This window comes from Buteo buteo, chromosome 17 (assembly GCF_964188355.1).
Source record: "Buteo buteo chromosome 17, bButBut1.hap1.1, whole genome shotgun sequence".
In the NCBI taxonomy this organism is placed as follows: Eukaryota; Metazoa; Chordata; class Aves; order Accipitriformes; family Accipitridae; genus Buteo; species Buteo buteo.
This window is the reverse complement of record NC_134187.1, coordinates 930,099-957,600: the sequence shown is the minus strand read 5'-3', so window position 1 is coordinate 957,600 and position 27,502 is coordinate 930,099. Positions and strand designations below refer to the sequence as shown.

At 44.8% G+C, this 27,502-nt stretch overlaps 1 protein-coding gene across 1 annotated transcript in view; it reads right to left on the bottom strand.

Moving 5' to 3' along the window:
- RAB10 (RAB10, member RAS oncogene family) overlaps positions 1 to 24,876 on the bottom strand; it is a 46,660-nt gene extending 21,784 nt beyond the window's left edge. The window contains exon 1 of the mRNA XM_075048841.1: positions 24,673 to 24,876. Within this exon, the coding sequence (XP_074904942.1) occupies positions 24,673 to 24,799 (127 nt within the window). The 5' untranslated portion in view covers positions 24,800 to 24,876. The remainder of the gene's footprint in view (positions 1 to 24,672) is intronic.
- Positions 24,877 to 27,502: the final 2,626 nt, after the last annotated feature.

Genomic DNA, 27,502 nt, shown 5'->3' with positions numbered 1-27,502 from the left:
CAGAAGAGATGGGCTCAGAGGCAGATGCCACACAAGACAAGCCAGGATGAGGACCTCCCCCACCAGCTCCTCCATAGCAGAAGAGGCTTGAGGACCATGTCTTGTTCCAACCTTCTCTTCCCAAACCTGCCTACAAGAATTAGTAGCACAGACTACATCAGAGGAGCAGGAACATTACAGGCCATCTTCTCAAAATGCTCTGACAGTAATTAGATGCCAGAGTTCTGACTTTCAATTCAAATCAGAGAAACAGCGCTGATAGTTTTTCATGCTTTCCAAAAATCTGTTTATATTTAGACTTTTTAAAAGGCAGCAGCTGCAATCACAAACTTCCCTCCTAAATCTACAAGGTCATTTCATACCAAGTAAGATTAAATAGAATTTATGAAACACACTATTATGTAAGAAGTCTGCATGGAAAGTCTGCTTTGAACTCCACCAAGTCCAACTCCTTTTAGCTCTATATACTGCACACACTACTTCATTTTAACATTGAAATATTAAATTAGTAAAATCTTTTCACATAAAAATCAGGATACCAGAGCCTCTCTAGAAAGGCTACACAATTTTAGATCCCCCTCCCCACAGGCCTGTGTAGCACAGGGCAGGAACGGAGATGGCACTTGCTAGATGGACACCTACCACATATGCAGTCAAAAAGGAAAATGGAGAATAACCCTTAAATTAATACCAAATGCAGCTCCTCGCGGAGCCTCTTATGGTTACCAAGTATTTCATAAACATGAACTAGAGTGTAAAGGGGCAAAATTCCCCATTTCTAAGGATTTAAAGCAGTACAGGGACAAAAGGCTGAGGTTGTCCACTAATTCTAGGATGTCAGCTTCAGACCTCCGTTTCAGGTCAGTGCTCCATTCTTTTCCAATTAGCCAAAGCAGTACAACATCATTCATGTTATGTTAAATTTATTAATCAACATAGCTAGTATCATATGTATGTGGTTTGAAAAATAAACCCACTGAATGATTAATAGCCAACATACAAAATTGCCCCAAATACACTTAACTATCCCCATGTTTTGCAGCATTTAACCAAGTTGTTTGCTACGATGTAGCGCTCCACAGCAATGCTATTGAACAAATGAAAACAGCATTTGCCAAAAGATCATAAATAAAAGTATATTATACAACAACACTTACTTTTACATTCTGCCCAGATAAAGCAGGATGTTTGACAGCTACTTTTATGCGTTAAGATAAAGTAAGCTATTAACCCAGCCAAGGAAATTAACTCTTCTCTGCACTGTGAGGGATTTAACTAACTCTAGTATCTGGGGATAAAATAAATCTTCTAATCCCATGTTATACTCAGCTTCCATTCCAATTACAATATAATACTAGTCCAGCCTTCGTAACAGAAAGATTGTTATAAATAGCAATAACTATTTGCCTCTAAATACTTTGAAAGTAGTTTTGACAGACTGGAAAAACTAGACTTCTGCATTGCTATAATGTCCATTCAGTTCTAGGTCTTTCCAAAGAAGTCACCAGCAACATTGTGCTGGCAGAAACACAAAGGCTTCAGAGAGAAGAGATTACAGGTATGGGGAGTTTCTAGTAACATTAAGTTCAGGAAAGAGTTTAAGAGGGTAACGGGCAGAAAAATTGAATGGCGTGCAGAATGGACATACTACTATCACAGGAGGATAATGACAGAACTACTGAATTAAAGAGGAGCATGAAATTACTCCCTCATTGAGTGTTGATAAGATATTCATCAACTTCAACAAGGCAAACTGGAATTCACAGAAAAACCTGGAAGTATACTGCCAGCCTATTAAACACTTAATTTAACTCCATACTTCCAAATAAAAATTTGGAAATGTTTGTTACGCTTCAGTATAGCTCACACAGTTTAACAAGGAAGTTTCCTTACAGGCAGATCATCCCAGGTTTCTGGCTCACTTCTGGGTTTCCTTCCAATTTCAAGTCTTGTACCAGTTGCTTATAGCAACATATGGGCCCAGGTCTGACCAAAAACTGAACTCACAGCTTTAAAAAAAGACAGAAGCTGTTTATGGATTCTTTAGGTTACTGGTCTTCAAGTATCAAGGCTTAAGAAGTACTATTAGCTGATCTCATGGTATGTGCAAACAAGGTCTGCCCTCACACAAATATTGAAAGTCACTTCTGCCTAGTCACTGTAAACACGCAGACCAAGAGGAGTTTCAGAAGCTGGAAGGTCAGACTTGTGCATCAGGCACCGAAGTCAAACTCTTCCCTCCCTACATCAGCAGAGGTTATTGTCAACGACACCTGACAAAACATTCTAGCTTTATTCATGTAAGTGTAAATATCTGAATGTCTTGGTCAATACAGAACTATTTGCTCAATGGTTTTGAGTTTCCCGTGCTCTCAGGCAAAAGACATTAATGAAGACCCAGGACTTGCGTCAGCAGAACAGTGTGTTTTAAATCCATAATCACTGCATCCAAACAGTTCTATATCACTTTACACCTTCTCAAGCCCCTGCCAAGGTTTCGTAAAGATCACTTTCCTGTTCCTAAATCACAAACCAACTATTCTTGAAAAGTGAAAGACAGAATGCCATCAATACAAGAGGGAGGGAGAAAAAGTTATTTTCCAGTCCATTTCAGAGCTACAAATGATGAGCTAGCCCTTTTCAGACAGCATGAATTTTGTTTGCATTCTTTCCAAACAAAGACACCATTCAGCTGAGTGAGGATGCTGGGCGGTAGGAAGCGGAATGTAGGGCAAGAGAGGGGCAATGCTGCAGTGCTAGGAGCCTGACAGTCAACCTGCACGACAAATCACCATCAACTGCAGACCATAAGCAGCATATAAATAGGTGCATTTTGTATTTCATTTGTTAGTAACTGCTTTGCAAATGAAAATACATAGTGCTATTAAAGTACAAGTCAGGAAAGAAAAGCAAACGTGCACAAATTCATTCTCAAGTCTTGTGCCTTCGAGCTACCCACCTTTGTGTTACAGGCTCTGACAACAGCAAGTATTTTTCTTAACAGTGTACCTAAACTGCAGCCATCAACGCTTGAATTAACACAGCAGAACTCAGGCCATGTTGAAATTTTCTGATGAGGACTGGAAGCCATCTGGACAGCCCCTTTCACCTGCACCCGTCCCAGTGCTCAGCGATCCTGGAGAAGGTAAGGATCTCAGCCTGAGCTACAGCACTTTCTCCAAGGGTTTCAAGGTGCACTTGAACATCCCACACACTAATCCACTTCAAACAACTAAAGCAAGGTGGAGCTCTTTCAAGTGCTTTAATAGCCACAAAAGGATATAAACCTTATCTTTACTGCTTAACTTCCTAGAAATTACAGCCTTAAAGAAAGTGACTGACCAGGCAGAAAGAAATCTATCTGCTATCTTTCTTTGAATTAACAACTTTCAAATTCACAAAGTCGGAACACAGCCTCATGACTTATGGCACATTAATACAAAGAGCACAAATGGTAACATACCCATAGTTAGCACATCACGACCACCACAGAAGCACAGAGAAAATCTGTATCCTTCAGGTATGTTTACAGCTTACTGTAGGGCCCAATAAACAGTCCTAAAATGTTTTTATTTAAAAAGCAAAAATACAATAGAAGAAAACTTACCAAACAGCAGGAAAATACAGCAATAACTAAGCCTGGAAGCTTTTAAAATCACAAAATTCACTTTGGGGCAGAGACCTTTGTAAAACTTTGTCTAGTCTTTTTACACAGAACTATTTGATCATGAGATCCCATGATTCTCGAGCCAGATTTATTATTCTGTAAGTCTTCCTTAAGCCTAACACCTTAATGCAGAAGATGACTTCTAAAACTCCTGAGCCAGAGACTGCTTTAGAAAGTTTATTTATGTCTAGAGCACAACACTAATAAAAAGTTGATTCCTCCAAGCCCTCCCAGTAACAAGCTTTCCAAGTATATCAAGTCCAGAATTATAAACTCTCCGAAGGCAACCTAAGTCTTGCAAACAAGCTTTAACAGATCAGAATGTTATTTTACTAAGAATAAGCAGACATTAACATTTGTTATCAATGAAGTAGTTAAGATCAAATATTTTGTAAGAAACCTTCAGATGTAAATATACTTTCTCTTTCCAAAGAAAGCCCAACACAAGCATATCAGGCAAGAGATGAGAGTTCTGGTTTTAATTAAGCTCTTGGTGATCTCAGTTACTACTTCGGTCTTTCAAAATATTTATTCTACAAGGTATTCATACCTGCACAGTATGAGTATACAACATTCTCAACCACACTCAACATTTTAAGTACCAACATTACTTTCAGAGGCTTTATACAAATTAGATTTCTGAAGTTTCTCTGCCTTCTTCACACCTTCAGCACAGAATAAAGTTTCAACCCTGGGTTTTCCAGGTGTCACACCCAATACTGGGACTTGGGACTTTGCTGAGACAATGCTTTGCACTTGGTGTAAAAGGTGGTTGAAGCAAAAGATTCAGACAGAGGAGTTTGTTTTGGAGGAGCAATAGCAAACCCCAGGCCAGGTGAGCATTTAGCATCTAGGCACGCCGGTACCACTTGATTCCAGCTCTACAGATACCTGTGCAAGTATGCACAGATTACACAAACATATACAAACCTGTTTTAAAGAACCTTAACTCCTCATCTTATTTAAAAAAAAAAAGGAACAAAACAAAAAACCCAAACTTGCTGCTTAGCAAAACTTCGACTGAACTCTGTTTTGATACTGCAGTGACTTCTTAAAAGCAGTTCATTTATAGCTGACAAACTTAGAGAAGTTAGATTATCCAGTAATAATCTCAATTCTCATTCCTCAGAAGGAAATACTTTATTGTGGACTTTCAGTACCTAAAGGGGGCCTATAAGGAAGACAGGGTCAAACTTTTTAGCAGGGCCTGTAGCAGTAGAACAAGGGATAATGGTTTTAAACTAAAAGTGAAATTCAGGCTAGATACAAGGAAGAAATTGTTTATGCTGAGTGTGGTGAGACACTGACCCGGGTTGCCCAGAGAGGTGGTCGCTGCCCCATCCCTGGAACCATCCAAGGTCAGGTTGGACGAGGCTCTGAGCAACCTGATCTGGTTGAAGATGTCCCTGCTCATGGCAGGGGGTTGGACTAGATGACCTTTAAAGGTCCCTTCCCACCCAAACCATTCTGCGATTTGATGATTCTATCAAATCCAAGGACTGCTTTTTCCCAGATGGCCTCTCACCTCGCCTGCAGCAGGGCTTCTCCCTGTGCTAGACAGACTTCAGTTCTTACTCTTAGCAAGGGCTGCCAGGGAGGCAGCTGCAGGGCCCACAGGAGCAGCCTCTCTACAGCTCCCTGGGATGTCTCCTTTCTCTTATCCACAACAGCTAAGAAAGGAATAGGCATCCATCACAAAGTGCCACTTGTAAGACTCACAACTTTTTGATAAGAGTATTCAGGAATACTTTGCACATCTGCAAACTAATCACCATTCAGACTGTTCTGGAAGAGAAACTCAAGCTATTCACAGACTCATCCTTTGGCAAAAGCTTGAGTGAAAGTGTAAGTTTTATCAGAGAGCAAAATTCAGCTGACGCGGTAAGGAACAGGAGGAAGCTTTAGACTAGCTGGGACAAGCCTCTGCAGTCATGGCAATTCTTTCTGAAATACAGATTTGCTACCTTTGGCAAAAAGCATGGCATTCAGCTGCAGATGAGAGAAAACACCAGTAACAGGTCTCTAAAATGAGCTGGAACCCACATTATCCTCCCCTATTGCTTGTGGCTTACATCTCACATGAACTTCTCTAACAGGTGGATCCCTGTGCCTATTAAGTCTTTGTTAAGTGTTCTTTCTCAGGAGAAAACTGCAATAAAACAATAAAAGGAGTCACTAGACAAAGTCTCAAAACTCTTGCTCACTGAAGCAAGTCCAAACGAGATTATCAGAGATTGAGACAACAAGGAAACCTGAAAACCTGGACTACTTGGCTTCTTTTAAGCAGTAGTGAGAAATTGTAGATCCAGGTAGGGAACTGATACTTTAGGTCATAACTATTTTCTCTAACAAGACACTTTTTCATCAGGAGTGAGGGATTACATTGCATTTGAACTCTTGTCTTTAGCCCTGATCACGTGTAGCATGGTCAGCTACTTGGGAAGAAAGACAGTGTGACCAGCAATAGAAAAGGAGCGATCAAACGAAAACAAGGAGAAGCCTATGATGCTTGAGTCTGACAAGATGCAAACACACAGTGCCCTTAGTTTAAACCTAGCGGGCAATACTGATTTTGCTCATGCCTTTGAAGGAGGATGTACAAGCAGTTATCATGGCAGCTCCACACCTCTTGGTTTTACAGTACTGAATCTACCCTCCTCTCCAGCTTTCAAATACATTTAATCTCATGAGTAAACAAGATAGTAACTAAGTAAATAAGATAGCTAGTCTTCCTCTTTCAGGAGAGCGCTCACTTCACATGCATGCTTATCTGCCAATTTTCTTTTGCATGTGTGTACACATACATACATACAATGCAAACGTATCTCCAGCCTCCCATATATACATACTTGTATGTATTATCAGTACTTGTATGTAACTCTTCTACACTTCTGTGTGGCAATGTATTCTTTGAAGAAATAGAAAAAAAATAGTATTGCTGAACACAAACTTCCACATAAAACAAACAGCTCCCCTCTTGCTTTGGAAAGGTGAAAACCAAGATGACTGAATACAAGTTCAGCCAAAATCACTCAAGTCCTCAGGGTCCCCTTAGTGTCCCAGCCTCACCAACATCTTTCGTGGCTCTCCCGGAGAGCTGTAGTCGGTCATGGATCACGCACCGCAATGCTAACCTACCACAGGATGCAAATCAGGTCAGACAGCCCATGTGGGATACAGGTGTCTCAGGACCAGGCTATCTTCAGGCAGCTCATTTCAGAGCCAAGTACCTCACATTTTACCCAGTGCTTGACCACGCTGTGTTCTCCACCTGCAGGTGGGGAGCTGGGGAAGAACAGGGTGAAAGGAAGGAGCCGAGTGGCCAGAAACAAAGCTCTACACAAGTTCTGGTTAGTAGTTACAACTGCAATCCCAGAAGCAGTTCCTCCCCTTACAAAAGCCAGGGCAAGTTACTTATGTCTCTCAAGTCAATTTTATCACCTTCATTTCAATAAAAACAGTCTCAAGCTGTTGTCTGACCTGACACATGGAGCAAGCTATGCTTTCCAGCACGACTCTTCCTTTTGTCTCATTTTTCTTGACTTCACACTAAAACCTGGAAGTGCACCAACTACTGCAGGCGACTCCAAAAGCTGAAGGGACATTAACCACTACAAGCAAACACTGTTGTAAGACAAATAAAAAATGAGGCACCCATATGAAAGAAAATTAATAATAAATTTAATAATTAATAGAAGTTTTTTCAAAAGCTAACAAGATGTTTCTGAAGTTGCCTGTTCTGGTTAGTGGAACAGATGGGAGGGGGAAAACAAAATGAAAACTGTACCAGGTAGCAACCATCAGTCAGTGACTGAGTTATTGTTCTGCTCTCAAGGTAATTTTCGTTTCTCTGCAAAAACAAAACTACATATCCTAACACGGCAATAAGCTTGTAAGCTGCTTTCCAAAAATTTAAGTTCAGCAGTACTCATCAGAAGAACACAGCCAGATGCAGATGGAGAACAGAGGAGGCAAACAGGTCTGTCTCACCAGATGAATACATGGATCCAGGCAATCCGATTGCTGCTATTAGCCTAAGATAACTCCATACAAACTGCTGCAAAACAAAATAAGTTACAAATAATGCAGGGTACCCACTGCACACAGATGACAGACAACACTTAACAGTTACATTAGACCATGTTGTAGATTTCCATTTATTCTACCTAAAGGCTATTAGCACAGTGGTCAGATTTAAAATAAATGCTTACAAAAAAAAAAAAAAAAGAAAAAACCCAACCAAACAAAAAAACCCCTACAATTTTTCATGATACAAAACTTCCATGAGAGAGTTTCCTTACAGTCTCCAAAGTTACAATGACTCAGGACTCCTATTCAAGTGCAGACTAGGAAGCACCTATTAACTTGTTCAGGCACAGCAGCCCAGTGCCAGGACTGGTGAGCAGAGCCTCAGCAGTCACAGCAAAGGGGCCCCAGAAAATGTATTGAGGCAGTGCAGGACTCCCAGAGCCACCACCTGGAGAAGGCTACTGGGAGAACCAGCAGCAGCCCCCCAAGACCAACACGGAAGGTATCCGGAATCACAGAGCCAGTGACATTGAAATGGCCTCTTGGCTGTCTTCACTGTCCTCTTCTAAACCTTTAATTCCATCATTTTTGACATTCTATGACCAGGAGCATGACGAAGTACTAGAGATATGAGCAGACTATGGATTTATGCAGTAGTAAAACAGAAATGCAATGAATTCACGTTTCACTGTTTCATCTTCTCTGCACGAAGATTTTCCTAGTGCAGAGTGTGCAAACTAGAGCAGCAACAAGAACTCACTCTTCCTGCTCTGCAAGGTTTCAAGTCGTGACAATTCAGCGTTTACAGAGCACCAGAAGTTACATCTAAATAAAGTAACACATACCTTACATGAAACCTTAGGAAACGTACACTTAGTTAATTCTAGTAGTCTAAGAAAGTTCCACAACAACTGGGTAAGGGAAAACATCCAAGAAGGTAAGTGTCCTGTTTGTGAGCCCAGTTTTGATGGAGCTAGGCCTGGGAGGACAATGGTAACAGAACCAAGTGATTTAATTACTTTAATTCCACCAACAACAAATGATGTGATTAGTGCTACTTCCCCCCCTTCCCCTTCTTTCCAGTCAGTGGTGTCAATCCTCCCATGTTCAGATTGAGTCTATCTCCTAGAGACCTCTCCCTTCCCAAAGGACCTTCCCCAAGCACTCTACCAGTCACCCATTCACTAAACAACGGGCCATTTACGTAACCCATTGCATATTTTGTTTTAGTATCCTCATGAACTATCACCTGGGTAAACATTCACTCCATCTCCAGGTCACCAGCCTCAATCCACATCACCTCGACAGCAACAGCTACACAGAACTGTTTTTCTTAGTAACATTCATATAGTAACAAGCAGAGGAACTACCAGGGGAATAGCTGTATCTTCAACTGCTAGTGATCCACTGTGCCTGCAGTATGCTGAAAATTGGTATTTTCGTACAGCAGGTATCAAGAAAAGTAATTATGACCAGACCTCTCTCTCCATAAAGATAAGTTAAAGATTCTTAACCAGTGATATTTGCTACTGTGTTAGTGTCTATCTTAAACCACTCATTTAATTCGAGCATCTATTTTTAGGAATGCAGTAGATTCTCAAAATCCAAACAATCCACTTACCTTTAGCTTTTAACATAAAATTTGCTAAACTAGAGATTCTTTTAAAAAAAGTGCATTTCCTTTTCAATAGGCTGATCAAGTCCTATCAGCCCCTCCTAGTGACACCCACAGCTCTTTCCTGAATCTTCAGGTTTTTGGTATGATTTTATAGTATCTTTATAACTGCCTTTACAGGCTAAGTTTCACTAATACCATATCAATACAGATAAATTCCAGAGTTGGTAATGTAAGGGAGAACACAGGACATCAGCAGTAGCACTGTTGCCAGATCGCCTCCTACCAATTAATCTATTCTTAACGAAGCAGATGACAATCCTGCAAGACAGCAGCTTCTTAGTGTGACCTACATTCTTCCATTCTAGGTGCCAGCATTTGTTGTGATTTCAAATGCTGTCACACATCATGAACAAGTAAGACTCAGTGTTGCAGGGATATTTGATTTATGCAGATCAACACTAACTGATATGGGGGACTCAGCTGAATATTCATTTCAGTGACAAATCCAATACTCTGGCTTAATCTCCTGAAAACAACAGACTGCCATTGTTATCCAGCCTGACCTCTTATCTGGGAAAGGCCACATATTGTAAATTCATTCACATCTTCACCATTTGCAGAAACGGAGGATCCTCACGCCGCACTGCTGCCTACCCACCCGTGGCTGCCTCGCCGGAGCTTTCCAAGCAGCCTGCCTCGTATTCCACCCGCAGCCACCAGCCAGTTCAGAGATGAACAACAATGTTCAGAATTACAAGACTCAGACCTACCAGAGTGAAGGACACTTTCCTAACTTGAAATTCTTTTTGAAGTGTTCCTCTTTCCCTTCAAAGCAGCAGACAAGTTGTGAGCATGCAAGCTTCCTTTGTGCATCAACTCATTTCAAGGATGCATATTAAATCTAGGTCAAGACTACAGCCTTCTAGTGCACCAAAATTTTCTCTCGCTACTAGCCTCAATTGAAACATCCTCAACGATCATTCTTCAGATTTATATTAAAATCACAAGTTAACACCTACATGTTAATTCTGGAGTAAATCATTAGAAAAGTCAATATTGCTACCAGAAATTCTTTAAGAGCACTTGGGGGCAGTATTAAAAAAAAAAAAAAAAAAAACCCCAACCAAATAATCAAGGAGACAGAGGTATTGTGAATTGTCTGTTTTCCACACACCAGGTTGCTGCACCTACATAGCAACTGTGACCTTCCACACCTCCACTATTCTTGTCACCTATATTTAAAAAATTAATCGCCTTCAGAAACAAACCTTGAGATGTCTCTTGTTCCACTTTACTCCCCTCCAATAGAGAGAAGTCCATTACCTTGCTATTATGCACTGGATACTTGCAGATGTATATCTTTATATTAGCTGGAACACAAGCAGTAAGACTTTTTTTTTTTAAATACAGATTATGCCCACACATTTAGGTGTCAGAAGCCACAAGGCTGTAAGGAAGCAAAGAGTATCAATACACCAAGAATTCCACAAAGCCACTTCTCAAGTGGCATTGTTCAGATGTTTAATAGATTGATTACAACATGAAGTGCTGTTCATCCCCATACCTGGAATTAAAACAGCAAATCCAAATAATCAGAAGGTAAGAAAGGCACCAGTACCATTCAGCATGCAGTCAGAGTTGAGGTCCCATCACGTGTACCTGCTTGGAAGTTATTTTAAAACAGCACTGCCTCATTCAACAATGACATGGCAGTGACTTACCAAGAGTTCTGCTTATATCTCAAGTTCTAGCTCCCTTACTCCATCTACTGCATACATTTAAATACTGACCTGTAAACAAAAAGCTAGTAATGAAGTTTATTTGCAAAGATTAGTACAAAATACAACTTTCCTGTAAAGTGAAGGTAATGACTCCTCCAAGGGAGGAACTGAGATATATGAGCTTAAAAACATTAGAGGTGCCTGACTGGTGGTCCATAGGAAAAGGTGTCATAACGAACTAAAGGTAAATCCACAAGAGCTCAAAACAACCCAGCTTCTAGTAACTTTTCCTTGAGAGGCATCATGTCCTCCTCCATGTTCAAAGGGAGCGACAACAGCACACATGTTCCTGCCTCAGCAATTCAAGCCACAATTTTGGGTGATTAACAGATGGGCCACTGGTGATTTAAATTGACAGAGACGGCTGAGGCAGTACAGAAGAACAACATGGTTTTCTACCTCTGGCAAAGCAAGAAGGTAGGGGACTTTGGGTGAGCTCTAACTGCCACAGCTATGCCCGTGAACACTCCAGGGTACGAAACACTGAACAGCATGCTACCGACACAAGCAGCAGCGAGCTACTGATGGCAAGGGAAATTCCCAGGACCAGAACTTCAGCCAATGGGCTAAGTGTTTGTGGCGTGGTTTTGATCTCATGGTTTTGATTTGAGAGCTAGCACTCTCCATACTAGGGCCTGGGCAAAGTTCAGGAGATAACAAGGGCAAGAACCATTCCCCAGTAAAATGGATGCAGGCACTAGGTTCTGGACATCAAGTGACAGCCGTTTCCCACAGTTAAGAATCTGGCACATTTAACTTGAGCATCAATTCAGTAAACGTGCAAAGCACAGCTGCCATGAATTTTGGGTGCAGTGAGTCTACCCGACATTCACGCCAGGTAGACTAAAACTGAGATCCCAGACAATGACGAAGGTTCAGAGAGTCTCACTTTGGTGCAAGTAATCTGTCACATACAACAGGGACAGAAGCCATTTCTCAGGCCAGAACCTGTTATGAAGCTTTCTCATCCTCTCCTCCCCAGCTGCCTTGAACTTATTTATAAGCATTAATGCAACTTTTGTCTAGTGAAGTCTACGTATATGTGTTAGACAGTCCTCAAAGCATGCTGCACAGAAAGATCTGAGGTGGCCACAGAAAGCAAGCAGATCAACCAATGAGGGTCCCACAGGATCCCTCTTAACCATACTCCTTCAGGGAAGGAGTTTCAAAAGTCATGTGAAAGCACAGTTCCAAGTTTACATCTAAAAAAATTCTGCTCAGAAAGAAAACTAAAGCTTCCTGTTGATACCACCTACACTGTCACTTAGGTCTATGAGACCACGCATAGTTTCAACACAAGAAGTTACTTCTTCCAGAAAAAAGAAACTTTATCATTTTGTTATTCCAGCAGCTAAACCTTACACAAGGCTCCCACAAACAAAAGAAAATGAACAAAGGAACTATTTTAGTGATGTTTTATGCATACCAAGAGACAAAAGAGACAGTAAGGTTTTTATTCATAAGGTAGTAAGGGGGGGGAAAAAAGGAAATGAAGCTCTAGCAAGAAACAGTACTTACTTCAGAGTTGTTCCCATGCAGCAGTAATCTCTGCTTAGTGTCAGTTAATTCCACATTCGAGGGCTGATTTAATTCTCTGCCATTACATGTTTCATTTTCCAATCTACTCAAAATTAACTTCTGGTCCAGGCAGAGTTCTGCCAGCCACCTTTACCAGCACATATTTTTAGAGAGGGTGTCACATGGAGCAGCCATATTTCCTTATGAATCCCTTTGTCAACAAAGTCCATTAGGTCCCATACCTAAAATCATGGCAGGGAAAGGTCTGGACTCCAGAAAGCCGACAGTCCACACACAAATTCACAACTAATTGGAATTCTACTCTAAACCACAAGGGATGTACGCTAAGTATGTTCAGGTTCAACTACAGCCGATTAAATCCGTTTTCATGTATGTCTTAGCCTACTTATGCTATATTTGTTAGCTAGAAAATATGCTACGTGAATCTGGTTTCACATAAACTGCTTCTATTTATGAAACAGGAAATTTGTCACTACTTGCTGTAACAGTAATTTTGTCCTCAAATTACATAAAAATAAAATTCAAGTTAACACTTACCGTGGTTGATTTATACTCAGCAGCTTGACAAGACAGGTAATACATAAATGAAGGGAAGGAGACTCATTCAGGAACAGCACTAGCTTTACCAAAGAGGCAAGTACTGTGTCTTAGAGGTCATTAAAAAGATTCAGCCAGTCAACCTGTTATAATTAGTTGGAAGCTCAAGAGGAGCCCAGAAGCTCTCTGCCTTCCCAGCTTCTGTAACAATGACTTACTGCAGTGCAGAAACTTAGATCAGTTACTTCTTGTTTCAATAATTAAAACTCCTTACTGTTAGAACTACCGAAGAAAGGAAGGAGAGACCATCACTTCACGTTTTCAGACCAGACAACTTGCTGGAACTTAGACTCTCAGCTGAACCCACTGACCTACATTTGATTAGTTTCAGCCACACCAGCAGATGAAAGACATGAAATACATTGAAACACCCTCACAGGTACAAGGATTTCAAACTTCTAACAGCAAAACTGAGGAGTCAGAGATTCTCCAATTGTTTCCAAACAGATTTTGATATTTGTTTGCATGATGCAGTCCCTATCAATATTTGAGAAATGAAAGCTTGTCATGCTTTACACACTTTACAGTATGTCTGAAGTATTTCAAAGTCAATGCAGCTTTATGAGGGACAGGTAGTTACTGCACTTGGACTTTTACATGTCTTCTCTGGTGAAACAGTCTGCAAGCTGCCTTTTCCAACTTACTGAAAAGAATGCATGTGGTTGTAATTGACTACTTATTGCTGGAAAACTAGGTTTCTTTCATTACAAACAGAAAATATTACCATTATTTATGAAAGTATCCAAAGTCAAGCTAGTGACTAGACTACACCAGAGGAGCAAGTTTTGTCATTGCTGGCATTAGATACGCACTGACATTACTCCAGCACCAAACACTGCAGTCTAAGATGCTATCTAAGCATCGTTTGCACTTACAAGAGGGTTGGAGATAAGCTGTGACCCAGCCCCTTCTGTGTAAAATTTTCAATACAGAATTGGTGGTTAAGGACACACCTATATTTCCTACAGAGACTCCAGAGAATGGCATTGTTTCTAGTGCTAGATATAGTACGTTCAACTTTGAAGCTCCATTGCTTGCATCAGTACAATTCAATACATATTTAAGTTTTCATTTACTGAATATCAGCTTATACAATACCTAAGTTTCACAAAAAGCTTTAATTTATTAACCCTTCAGCATCAAGAAACACAGAGAGTTCACAGAGTCAAAGCACAGCACGGCAGCAGGCACTTATCTTTGGTTTACTCCTACTTCTAGGAATTTGTAGGACAATTTCCACACCCCGAGCTATATGGCACAGCGTGACCATGAAAGTTCCTCCAACTCCCTACTCTTGGAGGAGATCAAGTGTTATTAACACCAGATGCTTCTACCCAACCTCTAAGCTCTCCTGTGAGTGAGAAGATGAATGGCGGTGTTGTCAAGCTAATTAGCAGGAAAAAAAGCTTGAAGTAAAAAAAAAGCCTATTGCTACAACATTGCTCAGAAGCATCACATTTATCGCTAAGTTTCATCACCTTTTTTAGCTATTACTGATACTGTGACACTCAAATTGAACTCATAGGAAGAGCCTGAGAAACAGGAATTATGTACCATTGAAAGGGTGGAAAAAACTGGAAGAATGTCACACGACACACCTAGAATCAGAAGTCATTGCTACCCCAAAACGCTGGCCTCTCCCAAAGCAGCACTGGAGGCTGTAAGACTTGTTTGGATTCTTTAGTTTGCTGTATGCTGCAACAAGGTTAGCTACACCTCATCTGCAAGAAGAAAAAAGCCTCAAGCTAGCACCTTGCCAAGTCTCAACTCCAGTGAAAAGGCATTGCGCCTCAAGATCAGAATAGATGCTCACTCACAAGGCAACCACAGAGACTCCCAGTTTAAATTCTCATGGAATAAACCCATTTCCCTTTGCATTGAAGGGAGCCAGGAGTGGTCACACAGTCAGCCATCCTGCCTCAGCAAAGAACCTGCCCTAGCTCTCTGTATCCCACATATATTCTGCAACACAGCACTCAACTACAACATTGAAATGGACTATGTTAGAAAATGACATCAGGATTTACACAGAAAGAACTGAGGTTAAAGAAAAGTTTCACCAATAGCTGGGCCAGCAGCACTGTAAGTTACAGGGTGAAAAACCACAATGCTGACAGCAACTCTGACTAAAGAGGCACCTGCTCTGAGCTCAGCAGCAGTGCTGAAGCTCCTGCAAAAGCTAGATGAGGAACACCTGAACTTGCTCTGAGCAAGACATCACATGCCTTCTTTATCAGTTGTTTCTTCTACCTCTTAAGAAACTACTTTGTTAGAAGCCCTTTACAAAGCTGGTGGCCATTATCTAATGCGCTGAAGGATCAAAAGGAGACTTCCAGCAGGAATCTCTCCAAACTGTAGTGCTTTTGATCAGATCCAGCAGCAGCTCTGTCACACACTGGGAATTCGGATCCCCAAACCAGGTCCTGTCCTGGCACCCAGGACCAACAGCAAGACTAAGGTAGGCTGTAGAGCATGGAGCTTGTGCTTCTAACACCCCACAGCAGAGCCACATTAACTCAGGTTGCCTGGGGTCTCTTGTAGAAATACTTTAACAACCCCCAAGGACAGCAATCCCATCATTTCTCTGCATTTCCATTCCAGTCATGTACCACCTTCATCAATTTTTTCCTAATACCCACATGAAGTTTGCCCTGTTGTGACTTGTGTCCACTGCTTCTTGCCCTCAGCAGCAGCCTCAGGCAGCACCGCAGCAAATGCCCAGGACCCGAACCTGGGCAGCCGCGTCCTCCTGGTTCTCTGGATGGTTCAAGGCCTCAAGCACGCTGGGACACATGCCCTGTGGCACACAGCCACCATGACCGAGCAGACACTAGCGATCTAACACTGTTGTAGGTGGAGTTTCTGAGCCCCTCTTCCATGCAAACCACCAGCACTTCTGTTCACCAGTCCCGCTCACTGAAGTAGGAATGAAAAGCACCAGATTTTTCCAGAGAACTCACATTTCTGGTCCACACCATCCTAGACATACCAACATTAAGTACAAAACCCAAAGAACTAGCCAGTAGTTATCTTTGTTTTTTGCCAGAAACTTGAGTAGCTAAAAAAAAAATTTGTTGTTTACTGGCAAGATCAAAAAGTTATGTTGAGATGAAAGCATCTCACAGTATGCTTAATAAAACAGACGCGTTGGCGGGATTCATTTAACCAACAATTAGACAGCTTTATTTAAGCTACACATCTAAGCTTCCTCTACAGTGACAGAGAGGCATGCGTACGTACTGCCATGTTCAGATGGATGAGTTTCTTACTTTCCTTCGCCCCAATTACAGAAGGAGCCTCAACAGCTAGCCCATGCTGACAGTTCAGATTTTAACGAGCTAGTTATGCTAGAGGAATCCCATTTCAGAAAAGGACGGAAAGAGGATAAGATGCAGACTGCAGCAAGCCTTGGAAGGTGTGAAATTAAGATTGCTACCTAGGGAACTGGAAACATCTAGACGCTGCTTCCAACATTTTCAACTTCTTTTAATTATCAAAATTCAGACATTTACTACAGACCCGCAATAGTAAAATAGTTTGAGAAGTGCAATTAAGTTAGTTACCTACAGGGAAGTCAGCTGCCAGTGAGATTTGGTGGTGAGGAAGAACAGGTAACATGCCTATGGTTAGAAGGGCAGGAGAGATGACACTTAGCACATGAATACATCAGACATCAATAGGTTAATTCATATGTCCAGACGCCTGAAGTTAATAACTGAACATCTGAAGTAAAATGTAAAATCACCTTTACTCTAAGAGACTAAAATGCTGGTGAGACCAAGTTAAGACATAACCATCTCAGAGGGCAGAATAACTTTTTACTCAGGACCAGGCACCTACTGTTCAGTGAATGTTGCCATGAAACAGACACAAAAGTTTGATCTCATAAGCCACAGATGAGACAACTTGACAAGACCAGCTTTAATGAACCTTCTGATTGTCTCAGAAATCAAAGAACAGGCAAGTAAGCGGTACCATAGCCAGACCTAAAACGGGTAAACACCTGAAGTTATCACAGTACTACCCACCTTTGTAACCATGTCTTTTAAGAGTTCTGAAGCTCAGATCTTGGGCCAAGACAGCCTCCCACCAAGGATGATGTTGATCACAGCCCTGTTGGACTGCAGTACTAAAGGAACTCCCAATACATGAAGCAGCACAACACACCAGACCCACGTTATCGGGAAGAGACTGTTTCCAGCACTCCTCCCAGTCCAACAACTGCTTCAGTGTATCTGGTACCTGTAGAGCTAATCATTAGTCCAAATATGAAAGAACATCAGTTTGAAAAGCACCCTTGAGGAAAAAGCTGTACAGGTATGGATGTCAGTGTAGGTATTCCATACTTAATGGAATCAAGCAAGCAGGCCTCTCTCAAGGAGCATTAAGTCAGATTTTGGAAATGTGAGACACAAACAGATATTTCTCTAGGTTAGCAGTATAAAACAGTCACAATCCCAGTGGGAAAGAAAGCCTTGAGATGTTTTAGCTACAGAAAAGAACAAAAACATGCAGAGACTTCTAGTTAAACCCACACAAGACTTCTAGTTAAACCCACACAGAAAAGAAAAACCCACACAGTTAAGTTGTACTGAAACACTAAACATTCAAGACAACTTGCAGCAGCAGCTCTGGTCTCTTTCCTGTCTCCTCAGGACCAGACAGGGAATTCCCACAGCACCGGGAATTTGACAAGCTCATTTTTCACAAAGCATTTCTGAAGTACCTTACCCCCTCGCAAGGGTTACACAAAACCAGCACCAGCTGAAACCCTTCTCCACATGTCATCAGAAGGTCACATAGCAAAACAGGCACCGGCTGCTGCTGCCAGGGGAATCCATGCAACCTGCTCTCATCCAATGTCTTTCCTGGGCATTTCTCAACCCCAGGCGGGATGAAGTTTCCTGTCAGGAGCAGCCCGTTCCCAGACACCATCCTTCCCAAGATTCCCCAGCTCTTCCTCCGCTAACAAGCAAGAACATGCTGCCTTTCCACAGCTCCAGAAAGGAGGAGCACAAGAGCAAGCTGTTGCCACCCGAACAGTGGAAGCAGCCCACACCCTGCTCCTGAGGGCTGCCAAGAGCAGGTACAGCGAGCACCACCTGCCAAGACAAACCCCCCCCCCCCAGCACCGCTGGACTAAAGGCAGCAACATCTGCTTAGCACAACCTAAAAAAAACCCCTTCAAATTAGGATACTCTCAACCGATTCTCTAATTAAATATCAATATTAACTTTAAGGGTAGATCAGATTAAGCATTTTCTCAGGATAAAGAGAGGGGAGTAACAGATTTTCTTTCAAAAGAGGTAAATCAAGAAGTCAAGAGGATATCACTTCTCTGCACCCCCAGTTGTGCTTATCACTCAACAAGGCACTAAAAAATAGCTCTCGGTTTCTTAAAATGAAGGCTGTATCCCTGCTTAGCAGTTCCTGGGCAAGTTTTCTGCCAACATCAACGGGCATTTCATTTGGTCTTGTAAAATTCAAGAGCAGACCACAGATTATACGGACGGCCCGTCACAAGAAGCTACAGGCCTGCGCTCTGAATCTGAAACACACTTTACCCTAGAAAATGTTAGCGACTTCATCCACTCTTTATCTTCGCCACTTATTGTTGAAGTGACAGTTCCGTCTCCTGGACACAGCGCTGGCTTAATTGGAGCAGCCAACCTCCTCCGCACACTCCTTCCCATTCGTCTCCACATCTTCTGATCGTACTTAGCACATTTAGGTAACAGCTGCCTATTAGTTTCAGTTGAACATAAATAGCATGTCAGTGCAAGGACAAACAGAAAAAGGAGCAGCAGGGTTACGTGTCCTGTGCTGCCACCACACAGGTATGTGTCTGAGTAAGGAGTTCAGCAGCGTTCTCACCCTTCACCAACTGTTTTTGCCCTGAGGCAGTGACAGCAGCAGCACAGGGAGAGGAGCAAGCCAAGTTTAGGGTTTGCTTCATACTAGGGGCAGGGAGAAGGGAACACTAGGCACTGGCGCTGCTGCCAAGCCCTTTGTATCGTGGCACTGCAACCCTAAAAGTGAATTTTCAGTACAAGTGTCACCTATTCCAGTGCTTCCATGTCCCCAGATGCCCTATGCACTCTGCCAGTACAGATTTATGTGGTAACATAAGAAGCCAGATCAGGAAACTGATCCAGCTCAGCTGAAAAAATTGCTATGTTAAAAAAAAAAAGTTTCCAGCCAGCTCAGCTCCTCAGGTCTTCACCATACAGCCATCCACATGCTTCTCATCACCACTGCGAGGCATACACAAGCAAAACTGCTGCTCATTATCCACGGCCCTAGATTAACAAAAACCAAAACACCCTCAATCATACCGAATCACACCATAAGTCCAATTAACTCTGTAACCCCTCTACTGGGTGTCCCAAGCAGACAGAGGTGAGGAGAACTACTCTCTCCAGGCCAAAAAATACTTGTTCAACCTTCAGCAACCAAGAGCTGAGGGGATTCACAAGCTCGAGATGGCATCCAGAGCATCATGTCCAACAGCCACCAATGGATCCACTTCAATTTTCTACTTTCATTCTGAACCGATTTGTATTTTGCCCTGCAAAACTTCCCATGACAGAAAGTTCTACAGCTCAATTACCTATATGTAGAAATGATTTTTGCATCTCTTGCTGCCTGATGATTTCATGGAAATGACTGAATAGGAGTTGGGGTGGGATTTTTGTTAGAGGGGTGGTTTGTTGGTTTAGGTTTGTTTTGGTTTTTTTTCTAATTCAACTGCTCCATGCCAGGAGTCAGATACAGACTCAACCCACAGCCTGGGCACAATACAAACAAAACTCAAAGTTGTTTGCTGCTCCAACAAGCCGACAAGCTATAGGTATGAGACAAAAAAGGAATATTAAGGAAAAAGCAATCCAGTACTTTCAACTGCTGTAGTAACACTCTTTTTTTGAACCCCAGAAACTACTTGTTTTTCAAACTTCACTGCAACTACCATACAGCCAAAAGAATTTTCACAGTTCAAAACATAATTTCTGCCTAGTTTGTTTTCCCACAGTCGGTCAAGTTTTTCCCATTCTCTGTCTGGGACTCCTTCCTTTCCAATATTAATATATCACAATCATGGGTAAACAAATTCTCATAAGATGTATGAAGAAACTTGTTATATTTACTATTTTTGATATCTGAGGACTTATTTTTTAAAAATTTCACTGCTTAAACGTATCAATATGCAATGATTCCAAAGCAAGAGCTTAGCAACTCAAAATCACTTCTAATAAAGGCCAAAGAAATAAAAAAAAAAACTGAGAAAAAAAGGATTTCCTCAGAGAGTAGTTTTCATATACCTTTGCATTTAAAACAATACAGTTTTGCACACTCATACTGCTTTCTCTCCTTCTCTTTGTATTTGTAGAGTTGCAGACAGCATGAGCGAAGACCCGAAATACAGAACACAAATGTATCTTCAGTGTGGGTTAAGATCCATGAAAGCTTTACCTACATCAGTAGCATTTAGAGGGAATCTCACAATAATTACATACACTTTGTTCTCTTGAGCACATTACTAGAGGTAGTCAGACTTCATGGGAAAACATTTTTTGTGACTCATCTTAATTTGCATTTTACTTAGTCAAACAATAGCAATTACATGCTTGAGTTCAGGTTTGACATCCAAGTTTTTAGACGGACATCCCTGCAAGAACAGCCCTCCCTACCTGCTTATGCCCAGGCACCAAAGGCCAGCGCTTTACCTGCTGACCCTGAACACCTTCACAAAGTGTGCCCCCAGAGCTCTGACAGATCATTTTTCAATGGTTCACTTCAAGCTGTCATTGACTTGACACATTGAATGCCAATAAAAAAATTACTAAAGAAAATTAAGATCTCAAGTATACACTGACTGGAAGCTACTTACACTAACACTTTTAATGTTAAGAATAAAGAAAATCTGCTGGTAGCATGAATGGCAGAAGAGAAAGTGCTAAAATTAGCAGTGCTTGGAGAGAGGGCAGACGAGGCAGCAGTCCGTTTAAGAGAAGCCTCCAGTACTCAGTGCTTAGGAGCACCAGGGAGCAACACCACTGCCGAGAGGAACAGCTACCACTGACAGGCCTGACCCAACTCTAGAGTATCTGTAGAGCACAACTGAAAAGTCACCACAATTTCTCCAAAAAAATGATACCATAAACATGATTTTTGCACCAGAGAATTACTGAAGAGTTATTAAAACTAAAAATGGTTTGTGATGGACCAAGTCTTCTAAAATTTATTCCCTTTCTGCCTGAAAACAGCAACATAGCATTTGAGGACAAGGCCCCTGCTCTCTGTAGGGAGGTTACGATGACTTAGGGATTCTTGCAGAAGAGCCATCTGGATTATTTATAGTACCTCTAGACAGGGTAATGAAATCATTCACACATGCACCTCATCACATCCAAAAGCTTAACTGCTGTTTTAGCAGGAAATATTAGATCGAAGCGCTTCCAAGTCAAATGTTAAAGAGAGTATACCAAATTACACGTATAGCAAATTATATCCAAACTGCCATCACAGATCATGCTTCATCAGTCCTTAAAATGTGTAAGGATGAAAGTAAGTGAATGTTAAGTTACTAACGTTAAGTAGAAATGCATTATTATTGTATCTTCACTTACATATGCAGAAAAACCTTAGGTTTTAAAACACTTCCCCCTGTTTGTCTTTTATATACACAGGTTAGTTTCAATATTCTTTGAGACCCATCTTTTCCTATAAAGACTAGAAAGACTGAACCAGTCCCTGCTTACAGCCAACAGTACTACTGCACATTTTACGTGCTTGACTATCTCAGGTTCTTGGTGGAGCTCAGTGTAAACACAAAAGCATGAATCAGAGTTAACAAGTTACCAAGTATTATTTTTTTTAAATATAAGGAGAGATTTGGCCAATAAGCAAGTCACCTTCAATGTCATCAACTGTGTACACAAGTGCTTTGGAAATAGTATTTCCTTGTTGCTACAGGTCAAAGACTCCATCTGAGGTTTTTCCTGAAACTCTCCTCTTCCGGCTGCAAAACCAGCCCAAGTTGTGCAGCTGCTGCAGGGGAATTTATCACCAGCAGGTACCACCAGGCAAAGCACCTTTCCAGGCTCCGTGTTACGTTCCTGGATTGCCATTGCTACCGTCACTGCTGCAGCAGAGGAAAACCTGAGAAAGTCTAAAAACCGTAGTTACCAGTGGTAAGTTGAGATAACTCAGTCGCTTTGTTGTAATAATGCAGAGAACAACTAAGTGGACAGGTGTTTTAACCCAGTTCAAGATTTTTCCTTCACGGATGGGCTGCTTTTTAAAGGCACTAATGTACAGTTTCCCTTTCCACTGACACTGCTTGCACAGGACACCTTCCCAGCAGGTTTCCTCATTAAACATTTACTTACAGAAGAACTAAGGAATCAATACATTTAAGCCATCTTTGTGCAGGTAAGCACCTGGAATTCAGCACCACACAGCAAACCCCTTCGTACCCCAAAAATCTGCTAAATCCCACCGTGAAGACGCAAGCCTGACACACCAACCAGTCATCAAGCGGTGTTCACAGCCACCGTACCTAGGCATTTAGTTCAGAACCTAGGAAATAAAACTTGTTTGTCTTCCGGTGTAGATGCACTACAAACAACTTCTTCAGAAACAAATACCTACTGGTCTAAATTGGTTTGAGTGTTCAGAAATGCTTCCAAGCTCTGCACGTGCACACTTGCTACTAAACCTGATGATACTCTGCTTGAATGCTCAAAAACTGCAGTTAGACCAAGTACTAATACTAATTACTAAACATCACTGATCACTAAAAGCACAGGTTCTTTGGAGCAAGAGCCACCATATATCCGCTGACTTCTTAACTAAGACACTGACTACTTTTAACTTTGAGAATTTAAATAAACCTTCCCAGCAAACTCAGAAAGCAACAAACGCCATGTAATACAGGCAAGAATTTGCCAAGCAGCACAGAACTGCACTATGGCCACAGCAGCAAAATAAATACAGCCTTCAATAGTCAAGGTATGTGATGTTAAGAGACAAGATAAAGTGACTGTCAGACACATATCCCCCTCAAAACAATTAAGCAAAACCCTGAGCTCAGGCCCAAAGAGCTTTTAGGCAACAACTGTGTCTTGACACTTAGTTGTCCCCCAAATATACTTTCTTTCACTTCCAAGTACCTGAGGCTTGCTTAAGAGCATATTTTTATGCCTTGTAGTCGTAGCTGCAATTTTGGGGGTGACGTTTCAACACCGATGAGGAAGTGCATGGGCGTGTACTTACACCCAGCACTACAGTTCACACTGATACTGTATGTTCTCCCACTCTTGGTGAACAGCTATACGGCCAATCATTTAAGGGATTTATATCAAGCACAAAAAGCCACCCCCCCAAAAAGATTTTCTTTTTTCCAGATGCACAGTAGGTATCTGCACACGTTACACCAGCGGGTACTGCAAGAAAGAGCGGAGGCATGAATGCCCTTAAATTGCCAGAGTCAGTCACCAGGAACATTAGAAGCTGCTAACCTGAACTCTTCATCTGCAAAACGAGACAGCGTTCAGGAGAAGAAAAGCAAAACTCTCTGATAAACCTAGGGAGAAAGGATGTTAGGTACAAGGCTTGCCTTACAGCACAGAGAGAGGAAAAGCCTAGGAAAACAAACAGGTCTCCTTCGCGATGTCAAAGAAACTACCTTAGTCAGGAGCTGCACACCAATGAAGGGCTAAAGTCAGCTTTGCCAGAAGCCCGGCGGCTCACTCCCGGAGGAGGGAAGGACAGCTTTGTTGGGTGAGAAAACAGACCCCACCCACAAGTGTAATCATTTCTGCTAAGCCACATCAATAGCGGTGAAGATACGGTGCAGGGATGGCAACCCCATCGCCCTGCTGCGTGCAGGGAGGGGGCTAGAGATTAACCGCTGACGGAAGGAGCCAGGTGGGCTCTCACTGTTAGCTGGCCGAGGATGTGGGGGACAAGCTGCCAACGCAACCCCCAAGGGAGGGAAGGAGAGGGTCGCTCAGGGTCACCGACGGCGGAGAAAACTGCTGCGCTCAACTGCGGACAGAAACCAAACCATTCCTCCCTGCAGCAGAGGCGAAGCCGGTGTCGGGTGTGACCAGGGCGGCCGGCTCTCCGAGGATTTCATGTCGACAGCGAGAGCAAGGAGGCGAAAGGGTGTGGACAGGGGGTCCCTGGGGACCCTCGGGGACACTCGGACGCGGGGAGCTGACGCAAGAGAGGAAAACATGACCAAAAGCTGCGAGGCAAAGCGGAGAGCGGGGGTGCAGCCCCCCGGGGGGGGGGAAGGGGAAGGCTGCAGGACCCCACCAGAGCGGGAAAGGGATGGGGGGGGGGGTGCTGGAGAGGACCCGGCAGAGGGTGAGCCCGGGGGCAGGGACCCCCCCGGGACGGACGGACGGGCAGACGGACCCGGGGGAGGCACTGACCGATGGTGGAGATGAAGGTGGTGTTGAAGGCATCGTCGGAGAAGCGGAAGAGCACGCAGGTCTTGCCGACCCCCGAGTCCCCGATGAGGAGCAGCTTGAAGAGCAGGTCGTAGGTTTTCTTCGCCATGGGGAGGCGCGGCGGCCGCCACCGCCACCACCACCGCCACCACCGCCGCCGCCGCCCGCTCCGGCCCCCTGCTCGCCCCCCTTCACCGGGCGCCCCCGCCTCGGGTCCGCCCGCCCACCCCGGCCGGCAGCACCGGCCGCGCCGCTCGCGAGGGCGGCGGCGAAGGAGGAGGAGGAGGAGGAGAACGGAGGAGGAGGAGGAGGGGGCCCACAAAATGGCTTCCTGCCGCGGGGCGGCCCCGGCGCCTCAGCGCGCTCCTCCCCGCGCCGCCACGGGCCCGCTGCTCCTCACGGCGAGGCGGCGGCGCCCGGCCTCATAACCCCGCGGCTCGGCTCGGTTCAGCTCGGCCCGGCTCCCCCCGGACGGCGGCGGCGGCGGCTGCTGCTTCCTCACAGGCGCTGCCGAGGCTGCGCGCGCCGCTCGGTAACCGCGCAGGCCTCCGGGCGGGGGCGCGCACGCCCTGACGTCAGCACGCAGCGCCCCCCTGGCGGCAACGGGGATGCGAGGGGCGGGGCAGGGAGGAGGGGAGGGGAGGGGAGAGGAGGGGAGGGGAGAGGAGGGGAGGGGAGGGGAGCGGGGCGCGCGCGCGCCCGCGGCCCGCCGCAGAACCCCGGCGTGGTGACGCCACCCGCCCTCGCGGCCGCGCGGCGGGGCAGGGCCTGAGGGGGGGCGGTGGCGGCGGAGGCTCCGCCTTCCCACCCTTTTTGCTTGCGCCCGCCGGCGCAAATCCCGCCTCCCCGCCTCGCTCGCCGGCCTCCTACTGGGTACGCCCGCCTGCCCGTCTCGCCTCCTCCCGCCCCTCGCGGGTGGCGTCGCGGGGTGGGGAGGCAAGGCGCCAGCACCACCCTCGGCGGCGGGGCGGAGGGCGCCCCCTGGCGGCTGGGCGGGGTGAGGGGGCGCCGGTTCCTCACGGGGACCCCGGCCCCTCACGGGGACCCCGGCCCCCTCAGGGACCCTCCACTGCAGCCGGGACGCGCCAGCCCCGGCCGAGCCTCCCCGGGCCTGCTGCTGCAGCTGTAGGTGGTGGGACACAGGGCCTAGGCCCTGGACACCCCCCTCCGTTCCCCGGGGAAGGCGGGGGGGGGCGGTGAGGACAGCCCCACAGCGGCTGTCCGCCTGCCCAGAGCCGGTCCGAGCCCTGCCCGGGGACCGGGGGTGTACCGGGGTCTTGAGCACAACGGCCCAGCAGCTGCCGGAGCCGGGCCTTTGGGCGGAGAGGCCAGAAACGGGGAGCAAAAACCGGACGGACAAACCGAGGGGCGGGATGGGGGGGACTGGGGGGGGGGGGCTCGGCCAAGGCGGGGAGCCCGGGGACCTCCTGTGCGGGCTGTGGTGTTTGCCGTGGAGCCCGGCGGCTGCACGGCGGGCAAAAGTAAAGATCATTCCGATGACTACGTGGGTGCTTGGGGGGTTCGGTCACAGCTCCCGCTCTTAGGGGACGGGAGAGCGAACCTTCCCATAAGAGCCAAGCGGCAGAGGCACCGCTGAATCCATTTGAAATGCCCCATCACGGGGGGCTGCTAGAGACCCTGTCGCTTCAACGTGGCAAGGAGCAGCACTTTCCAAACAAGTGTTCGAACCCAAGCTGTCCCACGGTGCCATCCAGCACACCGCCAACTGCAATTCACTGCCGTAATTAAGTATCCTGCCATCAGTAATTTCCCACTGTTTGCAGGAGGAGTTACCTCAAAGGGCTTAATAGGAGTCGCATCCCTCCCACCCGGCCCCTCCCAAGGTACGGCTTAGCACCTCTCTGAAGACACACACTCGGGTTTCTTTTCCTTTGTAATTTGATTTCTCAGCCTTCACGGCCCCCGCTTGCAGGCACGCTTCCCCCGCGGCGAGTGGGGTACAAGCCTCTGTCTCAAGAAACCTTGAACTCTCGCAGCAGGTTCTCTCCAGGAGCTGACGCAGCAGATAGGGCAGGAGTTTGCGGCTTCACAAAGAGGTTTTATTTTTAGCACTTCGCTAGATCAGTTTAAGGGCACCGTACGAAACGCTTCCTGTCGACGACTGAGCAGATAGGGAGAAAAACGCCAGTATTCATGGAGAGCTCCGCAGCAAAGGCACTGCCACAGATACTGACTAGGGACCCTCAGGCAGGCGGCTTCCCGTCACTCCCCAAACGTTTATCAGCACAAGCGCATCGCTAGATGTTTGCACCAATGTTTACAATAACCTTTTGTCCTAGAGAGTTTGTTAATGGACTTCAAAGGAGTTTATCTTTCAGGATCCTGGAGAGGAAGCAATATGAAGCCTCGCATATCCCACTGCAAACAACACAAAGCATTTTCTGTCTGGCATCTAAGACTGACCCTGATGTTAAATGTTACCCCCCGAGGGAACTGATCCCGCAGGAGACACCCCACCCAGGACAAGGACACCCAGGACAAGGACACCCTTGCTCTTGGTTGCACGCTGAGTCCCGGTCAAGAGACCACCACTGCAGGGCCGGTAGATTTGGGGTTGTCCAGTGAGAGGTGGAAGGGTTCTCACAGCTCTTCCCCACCACATCCTCCCAAGGATCGCCTTTCGTGACATCAAGAGGGCACTGATCTGGTGTGAGGAGGGGTAATTACCAAATTAGGAGGAGTGGGGTGGAAGAGGAGAGCCAGCAGGACCCGGCAGCCTCTTCCCGGCTGTCAGAGCCTGTTTGCCAGGAACAGCTGAGCAGCGGGGGTTGCAACACCGCACCGCAGATGC